The sequence below is a fragment of the Ananas comosus genome, linkage group 1 (assembly GCF_001540865.1).
Source record: "Ananas comosus cultivar F153 linkage group 1, ASM154086v1, whole genome shotgun sequence".
Taxonomy (NCBI): domain Eukaryota; kingdom Viridiplantae; phylum Streptophyta; class Magnoliopsida; order Poales; family Bromeliaceae; genus Ananas; species Ananas comosus.
In genome coordinates, this window is record NC_033621.1 from 8,905,188 (window position 1) to 8,928,425 (window position 23,238).

Sequence of the window (23,238 nt, forward strand, 5' to 3'; positions counted from 1 at the left end):
AACTGGGTTCACAGGGTTGCTTCTAAGCTCTCTTTCGAGAAAAAACGATTGAGAATCCAGCGTTTTCGGATACCTCTCTTCGATAGGGGAAGGTATAATGGGCAATGGTGAGGAAACAGACCCAGTTATTCTTTGATTATGGAATTGGTTCATATTTGATTTTCGCGCTGATAAGAATAATCCAACTCAATACCTTCATGCACTGCTTCACTCAATCCTCTTGACCTACAAAAAGACATTGTGCAGTTAATGTAGATGTGTACAACTTTTTCGGTTCAATAAGGCATACAAATTCTATTTAGAGTTAAGTTTTTTTAACTAAGAAGATGAAGTTAAGGAAATAAAAAATTAGATATGATTATGCAAGAGCACTGCAAGATGCTTTGGAGGATGCAGACCATCAATTGAAGTGCAGTAGCAACCTTAAGCACTAATAACAAAGCGAAACAAAAACATGAAGACAGAAAAAAAGATTGCTACTGCACAAAAACTATCTAGCATGGAATTTTTGTTACTATCACATGTTAAACACTCACCAAAACCAAATACAACATATTTACTTCCTCATTAATCCAATACCACTAAAGAGGACATCAATTTTTGGGTCCTAATTCCTAATCAAATGAATAGTACAGCAAATCAAAGAGAATTGAGGAAATTTTTTCCATGAACAGAAAATAGAGAAAAACACTTTAGCAAATGGACGAATTTGGTACTTAGTACTTATCATTGCCCAGTGCATGTCGCTGGATCCATCTACTCGGGATCTATTATGTTGATGCAGCTTAGTAGGATGATATTTAATGGTTTACTGCAGATTTCCTGCCGCTGACAATGACTGTTTTCTTCTGGCAGGTTAATCAAGGGTTAACTGTGTATGGAAATAAAGGAAGCACAGCATGCGATTCAAAATTAAATTTAAATTCAACTCTAAAAATAAATTTAAAAATTAAAATTAAAACCAAAATATAACCTTTTAGTTAAGTTTTTCTCTTTTGACGATTTGAAATGTTTTGTGCCGTAGTAAAAAAAAGTGAGATTTAATTATAATTGACTTTCTTACTTCACTTTCTTAATTCACTTTTTTAAAATGATTTTTATCTTCATTTTCGCAAACCAAACAACAAATAAAATATTATTTTTTGAAAGTACTATTTTTTGTGCTTCACTTTTGTCCAACCATTAAATGAAACTTCACAACAAGTTAATGGCGTGATTAACCCCTTAATTATATAATACTATACATTAATTAGGAGAAATGAAAAGTGATACCTCTTGAGCTTTAGACTTCTCCTTGCATATATATCCTTCAAGGCTGGATCATCATAAGGAAGATCCAGGCCCAGGTTTTTGGCCATCTCTATTAGGGAAGGGAAAGCAATCTCAAAGCCAACAGTCATAAGCTCTGCCTCCTCCTCCGCCAACCTCCACATGTTCTCGCGAAGAAATGATAATCCTAACAAAATAACCAAATGTCAAATTTGTATATATCAATTACCCAATAAAATTAAAGATTCGAACTCACAACCTCCGATTCTGATATCATACAAAAGAATTGTTCTCAATTCCCTAGAAAGGAAAGCTGGCAAATAGTCTTTAATTCGATCAATTATACACGACAAAATCGAATGCACCTCGTTCGCACTTTTCAAGGTGAACACCCCACAACTTCAATGCGACAACACAAGCCAGAGTGTTGATCATCCTGTCATGGGCGGAGAACATGGCAGCGTCGCCCCACGAGCCGTCATGAAGTCGGTTATCGACGATCCATCGTACGCTAGACGGGAATTGTGGGCCGCTACCTCCGTCTTGTTTCTCTATTAATGCGACCCATGCAGTGTCATATGCCGAAATGGTTATCTCTCCATCATTGATCGCGCCCAACGTCGCCTTTACGTCATGTATCATCTTCCATAAATCTAAGCCGGCGACCTTAAACAACAATGTATCTAAAATTAACAATTCAGTTACCAAATTCTAACATGCAAATTAAACAGGGATCCTCAGATTCCAAATTATGCTTCTGAGTTTACCTCAAGTAGATTGTGCTCATCATCCAATTTACTACTCTCCTCCAACCAATTGGAATGTGAAACTCCATCACCAATAGAATCAACACCATCCTCTGCACATTGAAGTAGTACATCTCATGATCCATGTTGCACCTAATTAATGCTTCAACAAAGCACAAGAATCTCTCCATCCAAGCATCAAATCACAACAAACATATTCCACTTCTTGTGCAAATTATGAAACTCCCGTGAAAAGAAATAAAGGGTAAGAGATAACATCTGAAACTAATGATTTTCGATCTGTTTTCATATTGGGCTTCCTTTCGGCTTCATGGTCTAATATTAACTGTTCTTACTTTCATTGAAGTACACAGAAAGCTGCTACAAACTGTAAATGTCGATTGCATCTATATTTGTAGCCTTTTTTGTTAGTGGTTGTGCCCATAGTAACCATGATCACAGATCCCCCTTCACCCTTCAAACTGCAATCTAGATCGCACATTCTGATTTGTCATGGATTCTTGATCCGGATCACAAAAAGTGGGTAACTGAGAACAGTGAAGAACTACAATTTTCTAGATCTAATTTATTAGGCCACCTTAATAAATAATGCAAAAGAGTTATGCCCATATGAAAAAAAAGGAAGAGTTGCTTTTGATCAGAAGAGAGAATACCTAATTGACCACCGCTACCACACGCGCCCTCCTCCGCTCGCCCGCCCGCACCCGTTCGCACCTGCGCGCACCACAAGGCAAGAATGACGGAACAACAGCGATCAAAAACAGGGGATAAAAATCAAGGGAGATTAGAGAAAAAGACGGGAAAAAAAATTGTCAAACCGTTTAGTATTTATAATAGCCAGAGAGAGGTAAAGCAGAAGAGAGAGCGAGGAAGAGCCCACGAGCGCCATGCCTATCGGATCGGGAGAAGCGAACGGGTACAGGCAACAGGGCGAGAGAAGGCGGAGCGTACGGGAGAAGGCGGACGGGATGTGGACGGGACAGGCAACAGGGCGAAGAAAGGCGAGAGCCGTCGGACGGGACAGGCAACAGGGGAGAGAAGGCGGAGATCCGTCGGACGGGACAGGAACAGGCGAGAAGAGAAGTGCGAGATTCGTCGGACGGACAGGCAACAAGGCGAGAGAAGGCGAGAGCACATCACGAAGGCGGAAGGACGAAAGGACGGCGAGGGGGCCAACGCCGCGTCGTAGAATGAAGCGCGGTTGCGTTCCCGAGGGAGGAAAGTGATGGGTCGCGGCTACGAAAGCAGGGGGGCCGCCGATCGGGTAGGCGGAGAGCGCGAAGCGCGGGAAGCGTCAAAACCGATCGGGGTGCGTTCCCGGGGGAAGCGATGGCGTCGCGGCTACGAAAGGCGGGGGGGGCCGCGATCGGGTAAGCGGAGAACGCGAAGCGTGGGGAGGCCTCAAAACCGATCGCCCTTTCATAAGTTCTTATTGATAAAAATAAAATATATAAATATAAATATAAATAAATAAATAAAATAATAAATAATGTATAACAAAAAAATTGTGGACCAATGTGGAATTAATTTTTTAAAAAATTTTATATGGGCCCCATAATCCCTCCCCAAAATAAAGGGAGGGCTCCCAAAGGTTGCCCTTTCATGTATTTAATTAATAATTAATAATTAATACCGACCGTCTATAGAGCAAGTGCCGAAGGGTTTGATGGTTGGTATCCGAGACCCAAGTTCGAATCCTAGTTGATTCACATTTCTTGCTAAGTTTATTTCTAAATGAAATAAACGAAGCGGGTAGTGTGCTACCTATCTCTCTAAAAAAATAATTAATAATTAATAATTAATAGATTTGTGAAGGAAATTGATGAAAAAAAGGATGGGAAGTTTTCTTTCAGCATAAAGATGGAGCTGCTAGGAAACAAAAGTCTATTTATGGGAATGCAATAATTGCATTTAAGCCATTCAATTTCCAACAAATCACTAAACAGAGGCCCTCAATTCGAAACACATTTTGGATGCCTAGAACCATTTTCAAATGTCCGAAACCTCATTAGCACATGCTAGCGCAATTGTTTCAGTCGCCCAGAATATCAATGGAGTATTCGAAACCGCTATGGTGAGTCACATGCTTACCGTTTATCACTTAACTAAGCTTACCCATGAAAATTCAAACGTCCACAATAATTTCTGGACACCCACAACTTTGTGTGAGTAGTAACCTCAATATTTCGAACGGAGCACTTAATGTATTTCCGAGCGTCCATGACCTTGCCCGAAACTTTCGGGTATCCAAAACCAACCTCGTTCAAAACTTCTGAGCGTCCACAGCAAGATTTGGATCCTCTAAAATATCTCAGCCCATTCAACATGGTACTTTCGGACGGCCACAAACTATTTTGGCGTTCGAACATGTTCTGAAACTCCAGCTTCAACTAAGTTCATTATTGGATTTCGTTTTTACGTCTGAACAGATCCAACTTAACCCGATAACCTCTAAATATTAATAATAATGTCAAACATCAAAACGAACTGCGACCTGGCCGTGCGTGCACGTGTGGTCGCAAAGCGTGGCACGCGTGTGCATATGTGTGCGCGTCATTCTAAAACAGACATGCCATTCCTGAATAGACAACTAAAGCAACTATCGTCCTGAAATGTTATTACAACCAGCTAACAAGGTAATCAACAATTATGCAAGCAACGTCTTAAAATATGGTGCTGAACCTTTTTCTGTTTCGCCTTTGAAGGGTAAACAGGTAGGCAAGATCAAAAGATGCACCTTTTTACTTTTTCTTTTCTTTACTTATATTTTTTCATAGTGAAACCAAACCTTGCTTTCATTTACTTACTAGTGAAATACCCGCGCGATGCTGCGGATATAAAATTATTTTTATAATAAATTTTATTTTTTTTAATATTTTTATTATAGTTTTATAACTCTTATTATTAATTAAATAAAAGTTATATAAAAATAATTTAATAGTTAAATCTATTTAAACAAAATTTATTAAAATTAGTATATGCGCAAAGTAAACTTATACAATAATTTATTTTATAAAGATTTATATAAAAAGGATTTGAGATAAATCTATCAAAATAATTTTGAATAAATAGAAGAAAAATAAAATTGTAGAAGAAATTGTTTAATAAAAAATAATTATATATATAACACATATATACAATTATATTTTTAAATTTTACTCCTAAAATAATTCTATATTTTTTATACAGCGATATTTTACTGATTTAAATTGCATCTATGAGGTTAGATTTTATTACGCGATTTATTACACGTATTATTAATAAAATGAATTAAATATAATATATTAATTAATTATTAATAAAATTAATTAATTAATTTTATAGAGTTTAGAGATTTAAATTTTAAAATTTGTTATTTTAGACTTTTAAATATAGATTTAATCTTAAATATAAAATTTAAAATTTAAAATTTAAAGCTTTAAAATTTGAAAGTATCAAATTTAAAATTTGAAAATAAATGTTATAAGTTAAAATTAAAATTTAGAATTTAAAATATAAAATTTAAAACTTTAAAATTTGAAAGTATAAAAATTTTAAATTTTGATATCACAATAGCACCACTAGCTTGGTGCTATTGATAGTATTACAGCCTATATATATATACATAGAGAGAGAGAGAGAGAGAGAGAGACAGAATAAAGGAGGGTTTTGGGGGGACACGCGTCAACCTTTGGTCCCCCCAAACCCTCCTTTTAAGGTAGTAGAAAGAATAGATTTGATTCTTCTTTTATGATAAGTTTACAATGCCGAGTTAATTTGTTCTTTTAGTATCATGGATCAGCTACTTCAGCGAATTGAATCTTCCATAATGGCCTAATCAAGGATTGAAGTGCTGTCTCGTGCCGTACGGCATGAGGCGGCACGTACTGTACCCTCAAGAAGGGGGCATAGTACTGGAGAGGTCTGGGACCTCCCCTCCATGCCGCAGCATGTGGGACCATGTCGCACGAGACGGAGCGGCACGACGGCGTGTGCCGTAGCGCTATTGTGCTTGCCGGCACTATGCTCTTTTTTTTTTTGCCTTTTTTCCTTTTTATTTTGTTTTTTTGGATACCCGGAACATTCTAGATATCCCACACCCAAGTCAAAAAATTATAATTTAATTTTTTTTGTTTATCAATATAGAAAATTTTTTAAATTTACATATCCGATCTATACTGCGAAAAAGGGACGAAGCCCCTTACACCCCCCTCGGATGTCAGTAGTGTGCTGCAGGTTGGGGCCCTCCGCTTACACCACATATATCCATTTTTTCTTTACAAATTATTTTATCAAAATTTATCGTACCACGAAACTTTTGCCGAATTAGGAAAACAAAATCAAACTTAATAAATAAATTTTAAGACACATGAAACATAAAATTTAATTTTTACATTAAAAAATTTAAAATACTGATAAAATTAAAAAATAAATTAAATCAATTGATACTTAAATTTATTTAATTTATTTATCATATAATTTACCGCTTAATTTTTTTCATAAATCTACTAAATTTTTTAAAAAATTTTATATGGGCCCCATAATNACCGCTTAATTTTTTTCATAAATCTACTAAATTTTTTAAAAAATTAATTAAAAAATAATTTTTTGAAATAATTTTTAAAATAATTTTAAAATTATTTTTTTATATTTTACAAACGAAAGACTGTAATATGGCAAAAAAAAAGAAAAAATATCTTTGCATTTTAAAAATCCTAATCTGTAAAAATTTTTATTCTGTATTAGATATAATTGTACTTTACATACAGAAAAAACTAATAAGTATGTTAATTGATGAATATAATAAACTATACATAGCAAATATTCATAATTGTTTGATTAAATCTTTCAAAATAACATTACAAGAGCTTATTGAAACCAAAAAAATTAAAATAAGTCTGTACCAAAGCGTGTCAGTAGGAGGTCATACGTATCCATCGACACACAAGCATACCATGTATCGATACGCAAGCGTGCCAACGCCTTACCGTGCCAGACAGATAGCGGTACGCTCCCGTGCCACGGCACTTTAAATCTTAGGCCTAATGTACCTTGAGCAAAACATAAAAGAATTGAATCATATGCAAGCCCAAAAACTAAGCACATTTCAAATAGCAACCTCTCAAAACATATTATGTACATACAAACTTGTATCCACACAACAAAAAGAACATAACAAAAAGAACATACTCCACATGGTTTTTTTTTGCATTTAGCCCCCTTTTTTTGACAAATAACTCCATAAAATTTATATTTACAAAATTGATTATGTCTTTGCCACATGAGCGACATACAAGCGCCATGTTAGTAGTAGAGTTTAAGTTGAACATGATGAACCATTCACCGTATTCGAACACGGTGAATGATTTCTCGTATTCAAGCGTCACGTATAATTTCCTTTCCGCACAATTTCTCTCCCCTCTCTCTGAGCTTCCCCATATCTCTCTCTCTCTCTCTCTTTCTCTCTCTACACCCCCTTCCGCGAGTTCTCTGCCGCCCGCCGCATCCCCTCTTCTCTTTCTCCGCTACTATGCCTCCTCTGCCGCTTTCTCCTTCGCTGCCGCCGCCACACCCGGCCTCGCCAATTCTCCACCTCCCTCCGCAGTGGTTCCATACACGACCTCAAAGCTCTCGTAGGGGACCCCACCATCACCACACCTCCACAGCAACCTATTGGTAGGAGTAGAAGGGGTGGTCACCGTGTTTGAACACAGTAAACCATTCACCATATTCAACTTAAACTCCACTTCCAACATGGCGCTTACGTGACAGAAATAGAACTAATTTTGCAAATATAAATTTTATAAAGCTATTTGTAAAAAAAAAAATTGTTAAGAGGCTAAATGCAAAAAAAGCCTTACTCGGAATAAAGAACATCAAATCCATTAAAAAAAAAAAACCATTAAAAAAAACCCATAAAAAAAAAACATTCAAAGTGGTTCCACAGATAAACATCAGCTAACGATCTTAAATAAAGCTGCACATACTGCCCTCACCAGATTACATTTCTTGTGGGTGTTGCTTATTTTGGTACCAAATCTAAAATAGAGTTGTGCTTATTGCCCTTTCCAGATTCAGTTTCTTGTGGATGTTACGTTATTTTGGCATCAAATACAAATGCCGAGAGAACATAGAGAATCTCAGCCGCCATATTTGCTGGAATCAATATACATAGAGGGGCTCTAGTGCTACTTTCCTTCTGATCCTGATATAACAAGTATAATTCAAGAAACAAAGTAATAATTAGTTACAGCTACAAAATAAGATCCCTCAAACTACCTACTGCCATTTTTCGTGTCAGGTAATTGTAAAATACCTTCTCAACATAATAAAGAATAATCATATGATTCTATATTACAAGTTTCAAGTTCAATAACAAAGAAAAACAAGAAGCAATGCCGTGAAAGGAAGAAACTAAAAGAATTCTCTCCGAGATGTTTTTGGATACTAACCAATTGTCGCCGACCCACTTGAATCCATCAGTATCTACCACATGCAAGCTCAAGGCATGTCTAGATTTCGGAGACTGGTTTTCGAAACTGTCAACGCACAAAAGTTTAGAAAAGAGAACATATACCAAGTACTGATGTGCAAAACACAACAAAGTAGAAATGACCTTTGATGCACGAGGTTGCCATGTATAACCACTAAAGACCCAGATTTCACTTCTAGCGGCACGAAATCCTTCTGATCATAGGATAGTGAAGGACGGTCAAAGTGAACCCCATTTTCACCTCTAATAAGACGCCTCTTGAGTCCATCTAATATTAAGATAGGAATATAATAAAGCAAAAGAATGCTACCATCAGTTAAATACATGCCAATCAGATAATTAATTCTAGGAAAGGAAGCTAACTAGAGGTGAAGTTACTCTTGTGAGATCCTGGTATTGCCCACAGGCAACCATTAGTTATTGTTGCATCTTCCAGTGCTAGCCACAATCCTGTGCATGAGGGAGGCTCAGTGTACAAAAACGAATTGTCCTGGTGTGGTACTACCTCTCCACCAATGCCCGGTTGCTACATTAAAAGAAATAAATCTCTCAGAATTTACGCAGCACAAACATTCGACTGTGTACTAAAAGTATATGGCTTAAGCATCAACAGAAGAGGATTATGTCATACATGATAAAATTAGATACTGGTAAATGCTTCCCGTTTAATAAAATACAATAATAGCAATAATTGTAAAGAGTAATTTGAAATGCCAAATTCTATACTATTAAACCAATCTGAGACAATCTGGCTTCCCATTTTCTGATCGAAGTCCAGAACAACAAGCTTAACGCCTTTTCAGCCGGAAGTTGTAAATTATTTTTGAAACGTGGAGGAACATGTCTAAAGGTCCATCTTGAGCAGACTATAATGCCTATACTAAATTATGCAATTGCTGTCCAGAAGATGGATACTCCATATATCTTTGTAAGGGGGCAACAAGGCATTTCAAATGGTGGTCGACCATCCAAAAAATTATTTACGTGTCTACATGACTCGGTTGTAAATTCACACATATGCATTGAGAATTCATAAAATGAAATAGTACCTCCAAAATTGAGATCAACATTCGACTAGACAAAAGCAAACAATCAACTAATCAAATTCTAAGCAATCCAACAAATTCCAAGAAAAGCCCCAACAAACCTTAAAAAGATGTGAGGAACAGCCTCTTCCAAGGGTATTAAAAATGAAAACAGTGATTCAATGGATGAACCCTATAAAATTTTCGGCTGAATCACAATCACAGAATGATCCTCATTTAGGTTAACTCTTCTAAATCAAACTTCAGTTCCAATGCATCCCTTGGATTTGACACAAAAAGACAAATACATAGTAGCTAACACAGTAATATTATGCTCTCTCCTCCAACAGTATCATTAACCAAATCCAAGAGTCAGAATCAGGCAATTTTATATATGAACTTACTACCTTCACTTCAACCTGCAATATGCTTACCATCTCTGATTTGCAGTTTTCCTGTTAAAATATAGACGGCTTCCAATTACAATTGCAAGTATTCCAACAGTTCTAATAGACCATAACTGCTAGAAAACAAAATCAATGGAAATTTGTTACTTGTCCTAAGCAAATACGGCATGTCGAGTAAGTTTCATAAAAGATAAGTGCAGAAGCATGCCCTTGGCTTGTCTCATATGTGCATATGCTAGACACAGAAATCAGCAACATTCTCCAATGAGTTTAGTCCAATTACGCATACATTTTATACATATAGGCTGCGTTTGGTTTGAGAACTGAATTTTGGAGAACAACTTTTGTTGTGCTCGAGAACAGGGGATATCCCGATATAAGCTAGAATAATTTGTAAATTACGTTTGGATGTTGTTTGTTTGTCCCTAGAGAATATTCTTAATAGTGTTTGGATGTTTATGTTGGAATAAGGTGTTGGAAGATAAAAATTTAATAGAATGACAAATTTGCCCTTGAATAGAATATTCAAATATGATTTAATAAATTAAGTATTAGAATAAATTAATTTACAAATTAAGTATATTTGCACATTATTTTGATAATATTAATTTAGTAGTATTCAATTTATACATTTATTTAATTTATTCAAAATTGATTTAAAAATATAAATATCTAAAATGGAGTAGCACTTATTAAATTAATCATTCGATCTGTTTCTTTTATTTTATTAAATTAAAAATTAATAAATCAAAATAGTGTGGCTATTATAATTTTTTTTAAAAAAATCTCCACAAAAAATCCCTCTCCTGGCTCGCAATATTATTATTTTTTTTGGGTTTGTTTGAGGCAAAGGGTTTAAAGGGCAAAATGGGAAGCTAACAGCGCACCCCAATTTGTTCCGCCTAGTTCTTCGAGGAGAACGGGCTTAACGGGTTGTTTTAGAACAACCCGTTAAGCCCGAAATAAAAAATTCCCCTCCGTTTTTTTTCTTGTTTGGGTATTAATTGGGGGATATCCCGCCTTGTTCTGGAATATCTCTCCAACCAAACGCAGCCATAAAGATACTCCTAAATTTGACTCCCAGAAAAGTAAGGTCAAGTGCATAAGGCTTCACAAAAATACTAGTCCAAAGGGTTACATGTTATATCCTCTTTTAATTCTTGTGAGTGTACATTGCCCTCTTTTAATTTTTGCGAACAAGCTGCAGGCTCCCAAGCACACACACATTATTCACGTCGGATAAGTGACTTGAACCCAAGACCCATTCCTCAAGGAGAAGGGTACTGATAAACCAGACTGTTTGGTAGTAATAAAGCAGTTTTCAAAGCTAATTAAAGTACAATAAAACCAGTTTAACAAGCTAATATTTGTTACTCAAACATTGAATATACTACTAAAAAGTAATCAGAAGCAAATATACTACCGATGGACCGTTTGATTCAAGATTTGTAATATTCTGGGAATGTTGTGTATTCATATTTGGAATGGCAAGTTTGTTACTAACTTTATCAAGCTACTTGAGTTGGGATGTTGTTAAAGAACTAGCATATTTTCGTTAATGGACGACTGATGATTCCAATCAAGTATAAAAAAGAAAATGTTTTCTAACCCATGATAATCTAGTATTCCTACCACCTAGGAATCCACAATGATTACACTACTTCACTAACATCTTTCACAACTACATAACTTGAGTTAAATAATAATGATTTGAATATTTTCAATAGAAATTATGGAGGATTACCAGAATAGTGCATACTATGAAGCAAACAGGCCCTAATAAGTAATCACAATTTCGACAGCAATAAAAGCTATGTATCACATTACCATACATTAACAAAGGAAACAGAATGGAAATGTAAGTTTCTTATCTAAATGGGTTAGAACTACATGAAAGAACAAGTTACCTTAAATATGTACATCGATTGAATAACCACGGGTCTCTTGTAACCTAATGAGAAAAGCATGCTACAGACTTTCCCTGAGAAGGAGAACTTTCTGAACACTGGATCCAATTCACTTAAAGCTGCATAAAGATAAAAGTAAAGAAGATTAAATAACTTGAGACCAAGGTTTTAAGTGCCCGTCGGCATGGGCCGTATCCACCGTGCCGTACCGTGCCAACAAGATACCGGCACGATATAGACCCCGTGCCGATGGCACAGGTCAAAACCCTCTATTCTTTAAATTAGTAAGTTATTTTCCCAATAAAGTTCAAAAGATGTGATAAAAAGACATAATAAATAGTTAAAATATTTTGTTACTAAAAAAAATAAATATTTCATGCTATTATGTATTGACACACAAGAATTTTTTTAACCGGCATGCATCGGCACGGCTCAACACGCACCGTGCCGTACCGTGCCGGCAAGTTTTCGGCACGACCCCATGTCACGGCACTTAAATTCTTGCTTGAGATGTATGCTCAAAAAAAAAAAAAAAAAAAACTTTGACAAATTGAATTTGTATGCAAAGAAAAAAGAATAAACAGATCCAACATATCTAAACTACTGACCACAGAACAAAGCATATTCATAAAGTTAAAACTCGACCATGCAACTACAACAGCAGTCAATTTACCATTTTACAGGAAAATCTACATCCTGATTAGGATCTACATTGTCACAGACTCGTAATAAATAGAAGCCAAAGATTCACTACTTGCAGGGTATCTAACAGGTTAAAAATTGAACCACACAGGAAGCAAGGACATGCTATTTCCATAAAGTAACAATCCTGATGATAATTACTATCTGGGCAGCATTGAAGAAAATCGACAACTTGCAGTGGGTTTACAGTCATTTTGGATTACATTTGTGTATAGCCGACTTGAATTTATCTAGGTCTGAATCAAGTCAGCAGATTCTGAAGCACTGTAAGCCTAACCACTTTACTCGAACCCAGCTCAATGCACTACCAATATAAGGCAAGCCAATGAGAAAATCTCTTCTCGTTAACATGCCTTGTGAGTTGAAGATGCTAAAAAATCAATGAATATAAGTGAGAATATAATGCCGCTTGTAACTTTCTAACAGAATATTTACTTAACGCAATATTCTGTTACTTGATGAACATCTATATGTTTTCAGGCGATACATTTTACAAGAACTTTATTAAGTTTTTTATATCAACCAAATGAACAGTCAAATCCGAATTTTCAAAGTTTAACAACCCACTACAGTATGCAGTAAAACTCCGTTAAGATTACACATTTATAACAATATTAAAACGAGAAAGGAAACTACAAGTGCAAGCCAAGGCTAACGTCCATCAAAATTATTTGAATTAATTTTTACCCTTCTCCACTAAACCATCATTTCGGACCAAGAGATTCCAAAACTCAATATTCTAGTAAACTACCATATGAAATTATGAATTTCACATGGACTATAAAATCTAAAATCAAAGCAAAAATACACCAGGTAACATCTCTTTCGCAAGCACGACTACAGTGTGCACCTTCACTAAATGATTCAAAAGGAACAAAACTGTATCCCCTATTCTTTATCTATAGTGAATATAATATGCCTCTAAACTATGTAAGGATTTCAGACCAGTTGACTTTTTTCTTATTAAGAAAATCTAATTAGTTTAATAAACATAGAATCGACACATACCATGGCCAACTTTATTAATTGAGAGTTCCTTGGGCTGTTTCAAGCATCCATCTTCTCCAAATGCTTTTTCTGCAATGCACATAAAATGTTTTTAGGGATTCGAATATTAAAAACGGTACAAATAAAAGAGATTTGAGGCTAATAATTAGTCACTATGTCTCAAGATGATCACACAATAAAATCCCAGGATAACCTACTATTGTTGGTACTGTGAATGGTAGCATTTGTAGAATAGCAAAGGCAGCATTTGCATAACGTTGATCATTGGGAGCTTCACCCATAGTTCAAGTATTCAAGATTGAACTAGTAGCAGTGAAGGCATTGAGAATCAACAGATTAGCAATAGTACCTATCCTTTGCACATCTTGAGGCACATATGTAGGTGTAAGGGTGCAATGCTTTTTATATAATGATCCACTTCTAGGTTTTACGCCTATTAATATCTGCGCATACATCAAAAGATTCAGTCCTAATCAAAGCAGTCAAAAGGTGCAACGCTCTTGAGTACCTAAATTTTCTTCTAAAATTCACTTAGAACTAACAGTTGTATCACCATCACATAAGTTGACTCGAATTGTCTATGGGCATGGAGAGTTATGCAACAAATCAATATAAAGTGTACAACTAGAACAATTAGGACTGGTTGAAGGCAAACCCAACCCTACTCTAACCACATCGATAGCACAACTGGACCTCTAATTGTGCTATTGGGTTTAGCTAAATGTTCGGAGGGTTAGATGAGGTTAGGTTGGATTTCTGAAGTTCTACATGATAAAAAGTTACTGCAGGATATGCACAAGAAGGTCAATAGTCCTCTAATATACGAACTGAAACATCAAGGTTATTTTCATGATTTCATCTGATCTAAAAAGATAAGTTGAAGTTATTATTGTCTGTAAAATAAGATACCTGCGTACATCACATATAAATATACCAAAGGGCTTGATGATGAAGTCTAAAATGCCAGCAAGTTTTGTAAAAGCAAATTTTCAAACAGAAATCTGAAAGTAGAGGGCCTTTAAAGAAATCTTTCAAAGGGGGGCATTTTGAAAAGCAGAACTTTCAGGCTTATTTGCAATAGTGTAATGTTATTCTAGCTGCTATAGAAATAAGGGACAGTTAATTTTACAGGTAAAAAGGAGTAAAAACAGGCTTTCATTGAAGGTGGAATCAACACTTTTATTTTATGTTGGTGTTGCTGAAATAGGTTAATGAGACACCTGATCAAAAAAAAAAGAGAAAAAAAAAAAAAAAAAAGAAAAAAAAAAAGAAAAGAAGATTACAGACAGGAGAATTAAAGAGGTAGAAGTTGTTCCAATCCTTCCTGCTTGATTTCTTGGGGGTGGTATAAAATCATCTTTAACCAAAAGGATTCATTGGGTCCTAGAATCTGAATTAAGATAGGCTCAACTAGGAAGTGGGACAGCATCAAATTTCCATTGTCAAGAGATGATTGGTGGTGTAGTAACATTAATTTGTGGAGGCAGCACAGAGGGGATGAGAACGCAGGATGACAAGGCGGAGTGGAACGGTGTGCATAGAAAGTGGTGTGGCAACAACATGACTGGAACAAGATTGCTGCCCTGCTCGACTGCAAACATACATGGAGAGAGACAGAGAAAGAGAGAGAGACCACACAAGCCTAGTGAGATAAGTGACAAAGGTTAACAAAGACAGAAACCTACAAATTCAATGCATTAAACCAAATCATTCCACATAAAAAAGCATCCCAATGAGATAATTTATCAATGACCTAACCCCTGATCACTAACGTAAGGCCTAAAAACTTTTTTTTTTTTTTTACAATAATCCTATAAAAATTTCTGCTTTGCCAAATGACCCTTCCGAAGTTTTGTTTGGCCAACTCTTTCCTTTTGCCAACTCAGTGCCGAACACAGTGAATCATATACCACCTTTAGAAAGCGGTGAATTATTCACCTTTTCAAATTTTTATCGTTTTTTCTATAGGTTGTGAGAATTTTTGTGAGGTTGTAAGGATTGCATGTGGATTATTAGAATGTTTGTTTGATTGTTAGAATTGCATGGGTAGGTTGTCAAGATTTTTAGGTTGTTAGGATTATATGAGATTTGTTAAAATTTTTATATGTTTTTTAGAATTATATATGGAAAATAGAAAGAAACGGTAAATCATTCATCACTTTTTTTGGTGAGGGAAATACAATAAATAATTCACCGTCACCGTCTTCTAAATTTCATTAAAGATGGTAAACGATTAGCAGTCTTTCAATTGTTCTTCCACCTTTCCGTTGAGTTGGACAAAATAGAATTATTTGGCCAAATAAAATTTTCACAAGATATGAAGCGGGAAGCAAGCTACCCATTTCTCAAAAAAAATAAAAAATCACAGGATCATTTGGCAAATTATAAATTTTTAAAGGGTTAAATTGGAAAAAAATAAATCCAACTATCCCTCAAGTATACAGAGTATCATTCAAATAAAAACTTCTCAATAGGATAAAACAAAATATCTCAGCATAAAACAATTAGAAAACACCATTTGAAAACATGCTGAATTTCACACTATTTTTTGAGGTTTACCACAAACAGCTCCACATGATCATCAAGCTAAATTTGAGAAACAAAACAATGCAGTGATAAAATTTATACTGCTCTCTACACTGAAGATCTTGTTAAGACTTTCAAATAATGAGTACAAGCAGCAAAGCCTACTTCTTTTGCTCATTACTAGCGACAAGGATAAAGCATTCACAGAACGACTCCAAATGCAATAGATACCGTCTGTTAAACACAAACATAAGCAGGAACATACAAATTGTGCTATAATGGAATGCAGATGTACGTAGTAAATGCAAGGCATGCTCGCAAGATATAGCTTACGAGACCACGTCCTAGTGTTGAAGGATCTTACCTTAGGGACAAGAACTATTCAAAAGAAGGGAGAGGAAGTCAACATGAACTAACTCTATACCTGTGCCTATAAAGGTTCAATTGTCCAAATCCATATTACAGTTGACTGGTCTAACAATCTACTTTTGATTTAAGAAACCCACGAGTTCCAATCAAGCAGGCTTCTTCTGCCAAAGTTCAGCACAATATACTTTTCTCGCTTAGTTTCTCTCATTATGACAAACATAAAAGTAGCCTCTCCATCAAACCAACATAAAAGTATTATTTGAGAACTTTCCATTAAAGGGAAACCATCAGAAGCCAAGAAAGCAACGTACAAAAGCAAGCTAAATGGAAGCATATCCTCAAGTTGCATTAGATTGAACTACATCCTGAAAATAGATTTTCTTATTTGGTCAAGAACCACTTGCAGGCCAAGAAAAATAACCCATAAGATACTTACAAGTTAAACCATATGTATAGATGCTTCAACTTTATATGAGCTTCAAATCTTGCCAATAAATATTCAAGATTCTTATAGCTAGAATACTAGTCCATTGGCCATTGCATTGTATAGTGGTACAATTTAATCAACTATCCAAAAATCAGTGGTTGCATATCCGAATCCGAGACAAGAATATGCAGGGGAAGGTGCAAATAAGGGATCCATAATGCTGACGACTAAGCAGAGTTAATAAATTTGAATGAATTAATAAATTTGAATATCCATAAACTAAACGTGACATAAAAGTTCTTCCAAGGTTCAAATTAATAAAGAGGTGACAAAAAATAACCCGTACTATTTATCTCAGTCTCTGCCTTCAACATTTAGTTCCAAGCCAGAGAGAGTAGCGACTATACTCCAGTATATAGTAAGTACAAAATAGTTTTGATAACTTGGACGCGAAACATTTTGTTAGATTATTTAGGCCAAACAAGTTACTAATATTAGTGGATTAGTTTTCGAAAGTACCTCAATCAAACAACCACAACACACGTGTGGGTTCGTTGTGAATCTTACTATGTTAACTTTATAATTTAGTAGGACTAAATCTGTTGGCTTAGTGGCCCTAATCTTTCATTAGATTTTGATGATAACAAATAATTACGATTATTAGACTAATCTTTTATCTTGAGTTTTGTGTTTTAGACCTCTCTATCTTCAAAAGGACTCAAAATGGACAATCTTCTAGCACCAAGCTTCACCACTTGAAGCTATGCTTGCTTCCTTTGTCAAATAGACAAACTCACTCTCTGTATTCCTTAATTTGATTAACATTATGCTTTAAAATTAAAGTGAGAAATTTTGAGCTAAGATTGACTTTTTCTTCTTATCACTTTATAGCTCACTTGAACAAATCTCTATTTAATCAAACTTGTGATAAGTGATTTTTATCTCCTTCTATAAGGTGCATAGGATTTTATAATATTCAAAATTTGCTTAAAATCGTTTTCTATCAAAGTTACTGTTTTGGACTCTGTTCTGGGCGCCCTAAAGTGGATCAGAATCTCATGTGTTTTTGGATCCTGCCTGTTTGCTGTTCGGGTGGTCCAGAAATTTCTTCACCTAATCTGGGCACCCGAATGTCTGTTTAGGGCGACCGATTTGTTTGACTTGACAAGTTGCGTATTCCGGACAATACGACTGATCGGCCCGAAAAGTTTTGACGCGGCGCTGTGCAGGCTGCGCACGTGCGTGGAAATTTGGGCGCCCACAACTTCTGAAAGCCCAAAAGTTCTCGCTCAGAGAAAGCGGCGCATGTGGTCTGGGTATGTCAGAAAAGCTGTCGCGCGTGATCTGGGCGCCCACAACTTCTAGAGGCCCAAATGTACGAATCTGGAAAAGCGGCGCACGTTGTCTGACAAACAGCTGGAAGTGCAGTGCGTGTGCACAACTTCTAGGCGCCCGAAATCATGTTTAGGGCGCCCAAAAATGCAACGGCCTGGAGCTGGATGAGGCTATAAATAAATGGTTTTGAGGCCTTTCTCAGCAGCAATTTGAAAGTCCTTTTGAGCTTAAAAATTTCAGTGTTTCTAATACTCTTAGCTCTCAATTATCTCTCTAAACTTGAGTGCAATTTGAAGCAAGATATAATCTTATAAAAGAGAGAAAAGAAAAGTCTTGGAGCTTGAAAAGAAGAAGGTGTTGGTGTGAAGGCTTGGTGCTTGCACGCAAAAGCATCATCTAGTGGAGATCCAACGTTCTCTTGTGTTGAGAAGTTGGCGGGGACGTAGGCCAAGTGCCAAACCTCGAAACAAATCGATTGTGTGCTTTTTGAGTCTGCATTTCTTTAAACTCCTCACTTTATTATTTGTTTTGGGTTTTTAAATTGCTTGATTATTTAGCTTTTTATTTTAGAAACCTAATTCACCCCCCTCTTAGGTTGCCATTTTGATCCTCAAAATCTCCTTCCATAGAAAGTATTAGGGTAAAATTCAGTAAGTACTTAACAATAAAATAATCAAAGAGTAACATTTTTTTATATGGTTCTACCACATCGATAGGCACAAACTACCGCTTCAACGGGATCGAACCTTCTATATATATATATATATATATATATATATATATATATAGAGAGAGAGAGAGAGAGAGAGAGAGAGCAGGACTGCTGTGCTCTTAGGAGCTTGGAGGCCTCCATGCTCTTGAGCCATTTTCGATGATGGAATTTCTGTATCGATGATCAGCTCTGTTAGACTTGATCTAGCGTATTTGAAGTTTCTAGAAAATAATTTTTCGATATCATTTACGTTGTGATCGAAAGGGTTCAAAATCAGTAATTTTTAATGGTTGATGTCTGCCGTTTTTAAGTTTAACGGTGTAAAAATATTCAAATCAGTTGAAATTTTGATACAAAATTCTTTATACTATCTACAACAAGATCAATATTTCTGATCGAAAATTTTAGTACTATATCACCACTTTTTATAGAATTTTTATTTTCAGCCATTGATGTTAATCATTTCGATTGTTAGGTAAATGATATCAAAAAACCGCAAAAATTATTTTCTATAAACTTTAAATATGCTAGATCAAGTCTAACGGAGCCGATCGTCGATTCAAAAATTCCATCATCGAAAACGGCTCAGAAACATGAAGGCCTCCGTGCTCCTAAGAGCACAGCAGTCCTGCTTTATATATATATATATATATATATATAGAGAGAGAGAGAGAGAGAGAGGAGAAAAAAGATAGAACAAAAGATGACTAGTTCTTCAGTGTTTCTCAAACCCTAAAAATACATCTTTACATGCCCTAAACCCTATTTCTAATTTATTGGAAATAAAGAAACTATTATATAATGACAATATGACTTTTTGTAATTAAAAAAAAAGCTAAATCTTAGGAATATATCATTCAGCCACTCTCGAAAACAGCTTTGTCCTCAAGGAGGAAAATCCACAGCATGCTCTTGAAGCTTTTACCCACCGGATTCAATCTTATTGCTTAAGCAGCTATTTCTTATTTGCGAAAGCAATATTTTTAACCCCTTAGGTGCGTCCTACTGCCCTTGAATTGTAAACTGCACATACATCCTTGAGCAGTCCTCAATAATAGGTCAAAGGGTTCGAACCCATTGATATCAAACTACCACATCATAGCCCACTAATGAAGGAAATAGAGATCTGTCTTAAGTTGATAAGTTTCTGTAGTAATAGATAGGTTGGAACATTTGCCACTTATTGATATTTTAGTCCCCATTAGCCACCGTCACATCAATGATATTTTCTTCACTTATTCAAAACTGCATCTTTTTCGCTAAAAAAGTATAACTAAAATTATGGGTGCTCTCTGAATCTATAAGAATTGTGATTGATTGCTGCTTGATCAATCCCTTCACTTGCATTGTTTCAAACAATAAAGATCCAGTAATGACGTGGATAGAAATTTCTGGAGAAAATTCTTCCAAAGCTCTTTTATTTGTTCCATTTAGATTATCTTCTATATTCTCATTAGATATGCCGCAATCAAGAATAGTTGTTTCACCTTACATCGGTGTTCAGAACCATATTTGTCATCATAGTTGTAGGAAAGGTCCCAATCACTTATTGCTTTTGTTTCAGTTTCAGTCGATGTAAGGTGTTTAATAGGTAGAAGCATCTTCTTAGAGGTTGATGTTGTGAAAGCAAACAAGAGAGAAGGTTTCATAATCTGATGCTAAGCTATCAATTTCTACTCCTCTAGACAAGCAAGACCAATGATGCTGACATAGAAATAGGATAAACAGACATCATGTTTCAAATCTTCTCGCAAGCCGCTAACAAACTAACAAAAAAAATCTTCATTTAACTCTATAGTTTGGTTGAGAAGCATCTCGAATTGGGCTCAGGCCTTGCTGTAATTTAGATTTACTTACCTGTATAATCTTCGTATATATAGTTGAGACAAGACGTATACAGAGGGGCTTTTCTTGAGCCATTGAAACCATTGTAAAGCTTCTTTCTCCGTGTGGTAAGATGAGCAAAACCTTTTTGGCTTCTAGTATTTGGTTAAATGTGAATACTATTGCATTTGCTATCAAATCCTCTCCATCAAATCGAGAAAACTCCAAAAGGGTGTGATGCAAGCTTGCACCATCATAGGATTCTCTATATGTTAGTATTTATTTAATTTAAGTGATTTAAAACTTCATTTTCCCTCTTGGGTGGCCCAAAGTCAAATAGGCTTAGCCTGGGAGCCATTGCATAACTTACTATATGTGAGTTTAGTCCCATATTAAAAACTCATGACATGTAGTTATACTTTTATACTCCATTTTCAAGCTAGTTTGCTTGGGCGATAATAAGTGGTGCCATCCACAAAACACACGCACGCACACACGACACGAGCACGAGGTGGGCCAGGTCGGGCGACGCAACCTTGGCTTCGTGGTTCGGTTCGCCTTATCTTTTATTTTTATTTTTTGGTTTACCTGGGTTCCTCACCTCGGTAAGGTCTAACGGCTAACCCGAGAGACACAACTCAGTAATGTTAAACGGTTAACCCGAAAGCCGCACCTTGGTAAGGTGTGACGGCTCACCCGAGACTGCTCTAGAGAGCCGTTGGACCCTACCTCCCATTGGCTGCATACGGCGGCAATTTTCATTGGCTCCTATTTGTATATAGGAGAGGATGCAGAAGAGGTTAAGTAGAGGTTTTTGGGGTTGCTACTATTTTGCTTCTTTTTCTTCTTCTTGTACTAGTTCTCTGAACTTTGCACATCTTCTTCCTTTACTTGTTGGATCTCTAAAAGTCGAAGTGATTCGAATTGCACTATCCTGGAGACATGCCGACGGTATAGATCGTGGTCATTATATTACTAGAGTGATTGTTGGAGTGTCACACGTGGAGGTGCAATCTCGCTTCTAGGACAGTGCCTAACATGCCTCGACTCATAGGCCTCATCATCTTTATAACATTTTGTTATCAATTCTTGCATTCATTTCAAAATACTTGTTTAAACTTTGCGCTTCAAAATATTTCAAAAAAGGATATATTTTAATAAAAGAATAGAAAGATTTTTCCAACACTATAGAAGTGATCAATGACCTTTTTTATGGTGTAACACACTGGACCTTTGCAAATTGCAAGGTTCGAGTGTTTGGTTGGGTACCGAGCTTTTCCACACTTGGTGGAGGGTCGTAGACGGTGTTCTGACCTAAAAGGTTCAAAATCCTGGATTTTGGCTTTGACCTGAGAGTTTTTACTCTCGGGGACCGGCCCCTGGCGGGGAGAGACCGGTCCCCTGTTGCGTGGTTGCGGCTGTTTGCCAAGGCAACCGGTCCCCTGTTGCGTGGTTGCGGCTGTTTGCCAAGGCAACCGGTCCCCTGGCCCGAGAGACCGGTTCCCGAACGTTGGTTTTGCGGGACAGGCTGAGAGACCGGTCCCAGGTGTCGGGGAGACCAGTCCCAGGTGTCGGGGAGACCGGTCCCCCAGCACGAAAACTGCCCAGACCGAGCAGTGCACAGATTGCACAGTTGAGGGACCTAAGTGGATTTTGTTACCATAGGAGGCTTATATGGTCTTTTCTCTTGCTCTCACTCTTATTTCTCCCCTTCACACTCACTCTAGAGAAAGAAAGAGAAGGAGAAAAAGAGGAAGAGGAAGAAGAAGGAGAAGGAGAGGAGCTTACTTGGAGGCTTTGGAGCATCATTCCCTGCCTCTCATCTCAACATTGGTGGCTTGGAGCTCGTGGTTGAAGCTTCGTGGAGGATCAAACTTCAACCCTACTTAGTTTAGAGCTTGGGTTGGAGCTTCTCTTGAGGTTGGTAGCTTGTATTCTCCATTTAATACAAGTTTTCTAGATTTTACTAGATGAAACCCTAGATTGTGGAATTAGGGTTTATTTTTGGGGGTTTTGGATTTGTGGCTTTTAGAGCTCTATTGATGGGTTTAGAACCCTGGATTAGGTTGCTTTGGAAGGGATTTGGCGTCTATTTGAGTTTTGTCTGAGGATTTCTTCACCTAGGTGAGTTTTTCTCCACCTTAGCCTATGTTGCTTATTGATTGAGCTTAGGGTTGATCGTAAGGTCCGTTTGACTCTTGTTCCTACATCTTTAGGGTGCTAGGAGACTAGTGGGCATCTTCGTCAGAACTTATGAAAAGTTGCAAGAGTTGTGGTGGGTTTGGCTTCATAAAAACGGGGCGAAATGGCCCCCATGCTTTCTATACTCGTCGTAACGTCATTTTTAAATGCAACTCTATGCTAAATGAAATTTATGTGAATTTTAGAACACTTAAAATGCATGTGTTATGTGCAAGATAATCTTCACTCTATATAGTAGAGCATTCTGGGTATTGTTAAATGCATATGAGTAGTGTTCGCACTAGCC

At 36.4% G+C, this 23,238-nt stretch overlaps 2 protein-coding genes across 7 annotated transcripts in view; both read right to left on the reverse strand.

Moving 5' to 3' along the window:
- Positions 1 to 7,771, reverse strand: LOC109711503 (ent-copalyl diphosphate synthase 1, chloroplastic-like). Its single transcript, XM_020234623.1, has 6 exons — positions 7,550 to 7,771; positions 2,690 to 2,750; positions 2,037 to 2,128; positions 1,635 to 1,935; positions 1,273 to 1,456; positions 1 to 225 (listed from the first exon to the last, which is right to left on the reverse strand). Exons 1-6 carry the CDS (start codon positions 7,769 to 7,771, stop codon positions 150 to 152), a joined length of 936 nt encoding a protein of 311 aa, XP_020090212.1. The 3' UTR covers positions 1 to 149.
- Positions 6,838 to 23,238, reverse strand: part of LOC109713036 (phytanoyl-CoA dioxygenase 1) — a 24,049-nt gene continuing 7,648 nt past the window's right edge. For 2 of the 6 annotated variants that reach the window (XM_020236963.1, XM_020236997.1), the window contains exons 4-10: positions 13,558 to 13,626; positions 11,848 to 11,966; positions 9,941 to 9,988; positions 8,887 to 9,034; positions 8,632 to 8,776; positions 8,468 to 8,554; positions 7,867 to 8,220 (exon numbers count right to left, since the gene is read on the reverse strand). In XM_020236963.1, coding sequence (XP_020092552.1) covers positions 8,178 to 8,220; positions 8,468 to 8,554; positions 8,632 to 8,776; positions 8,887 to 9,034; positions 9,941 to 9,988; positions 11,848 to 11,966; positions 13,558 to 13,626 — 659 coding nt within the window. In that variant the 3' untranslated portion in view covers positions 7,867 to 8,177. Of the gene's footprint in view, positions 7,067 to 7,866; positions 8,221 to 8,467; positions 8,555 to 8,631; positions 8,777 to 8,886; positions 9,035 to 9,940; positions 9,989 to 11,847; positions 11,967 to 13,557; positions 13,627 to 13,906; positions 14,028 to 23,238 lie in introns of those variants that run through there. The other 4 variants (XR_002217035.1, XM_020237005.1, XM_020236977.1 and 1 more) reach the window with 4 other exon arrangements.

Excerpts from the sequence above, each read along its gene's own strand:
- LOC109711503 (XM_020234623.1), bottom strand. The coding sequence starts at position 7,771 with ATGTTGGAAGTGGAGTTTAAGTTGAATATGGTGAATGGTTTACTGTGT. Across the intron at positions 2,751-7,549 it reads AGGAGAAAGCGGCAGAGGAG|GTGCGAACGGGTGCGGGCGG; the intron begins GCATAGTAGCGG and ends TGGTGCGCGCAG. Across the intron at positions 1,457-1,634 it reads CCTTGAAAAGTGCGAACGAG|GATTATCATTTCTTCGCGAG; the intron begins GTGCATTCGATT and ends TTATTTTGTTAG.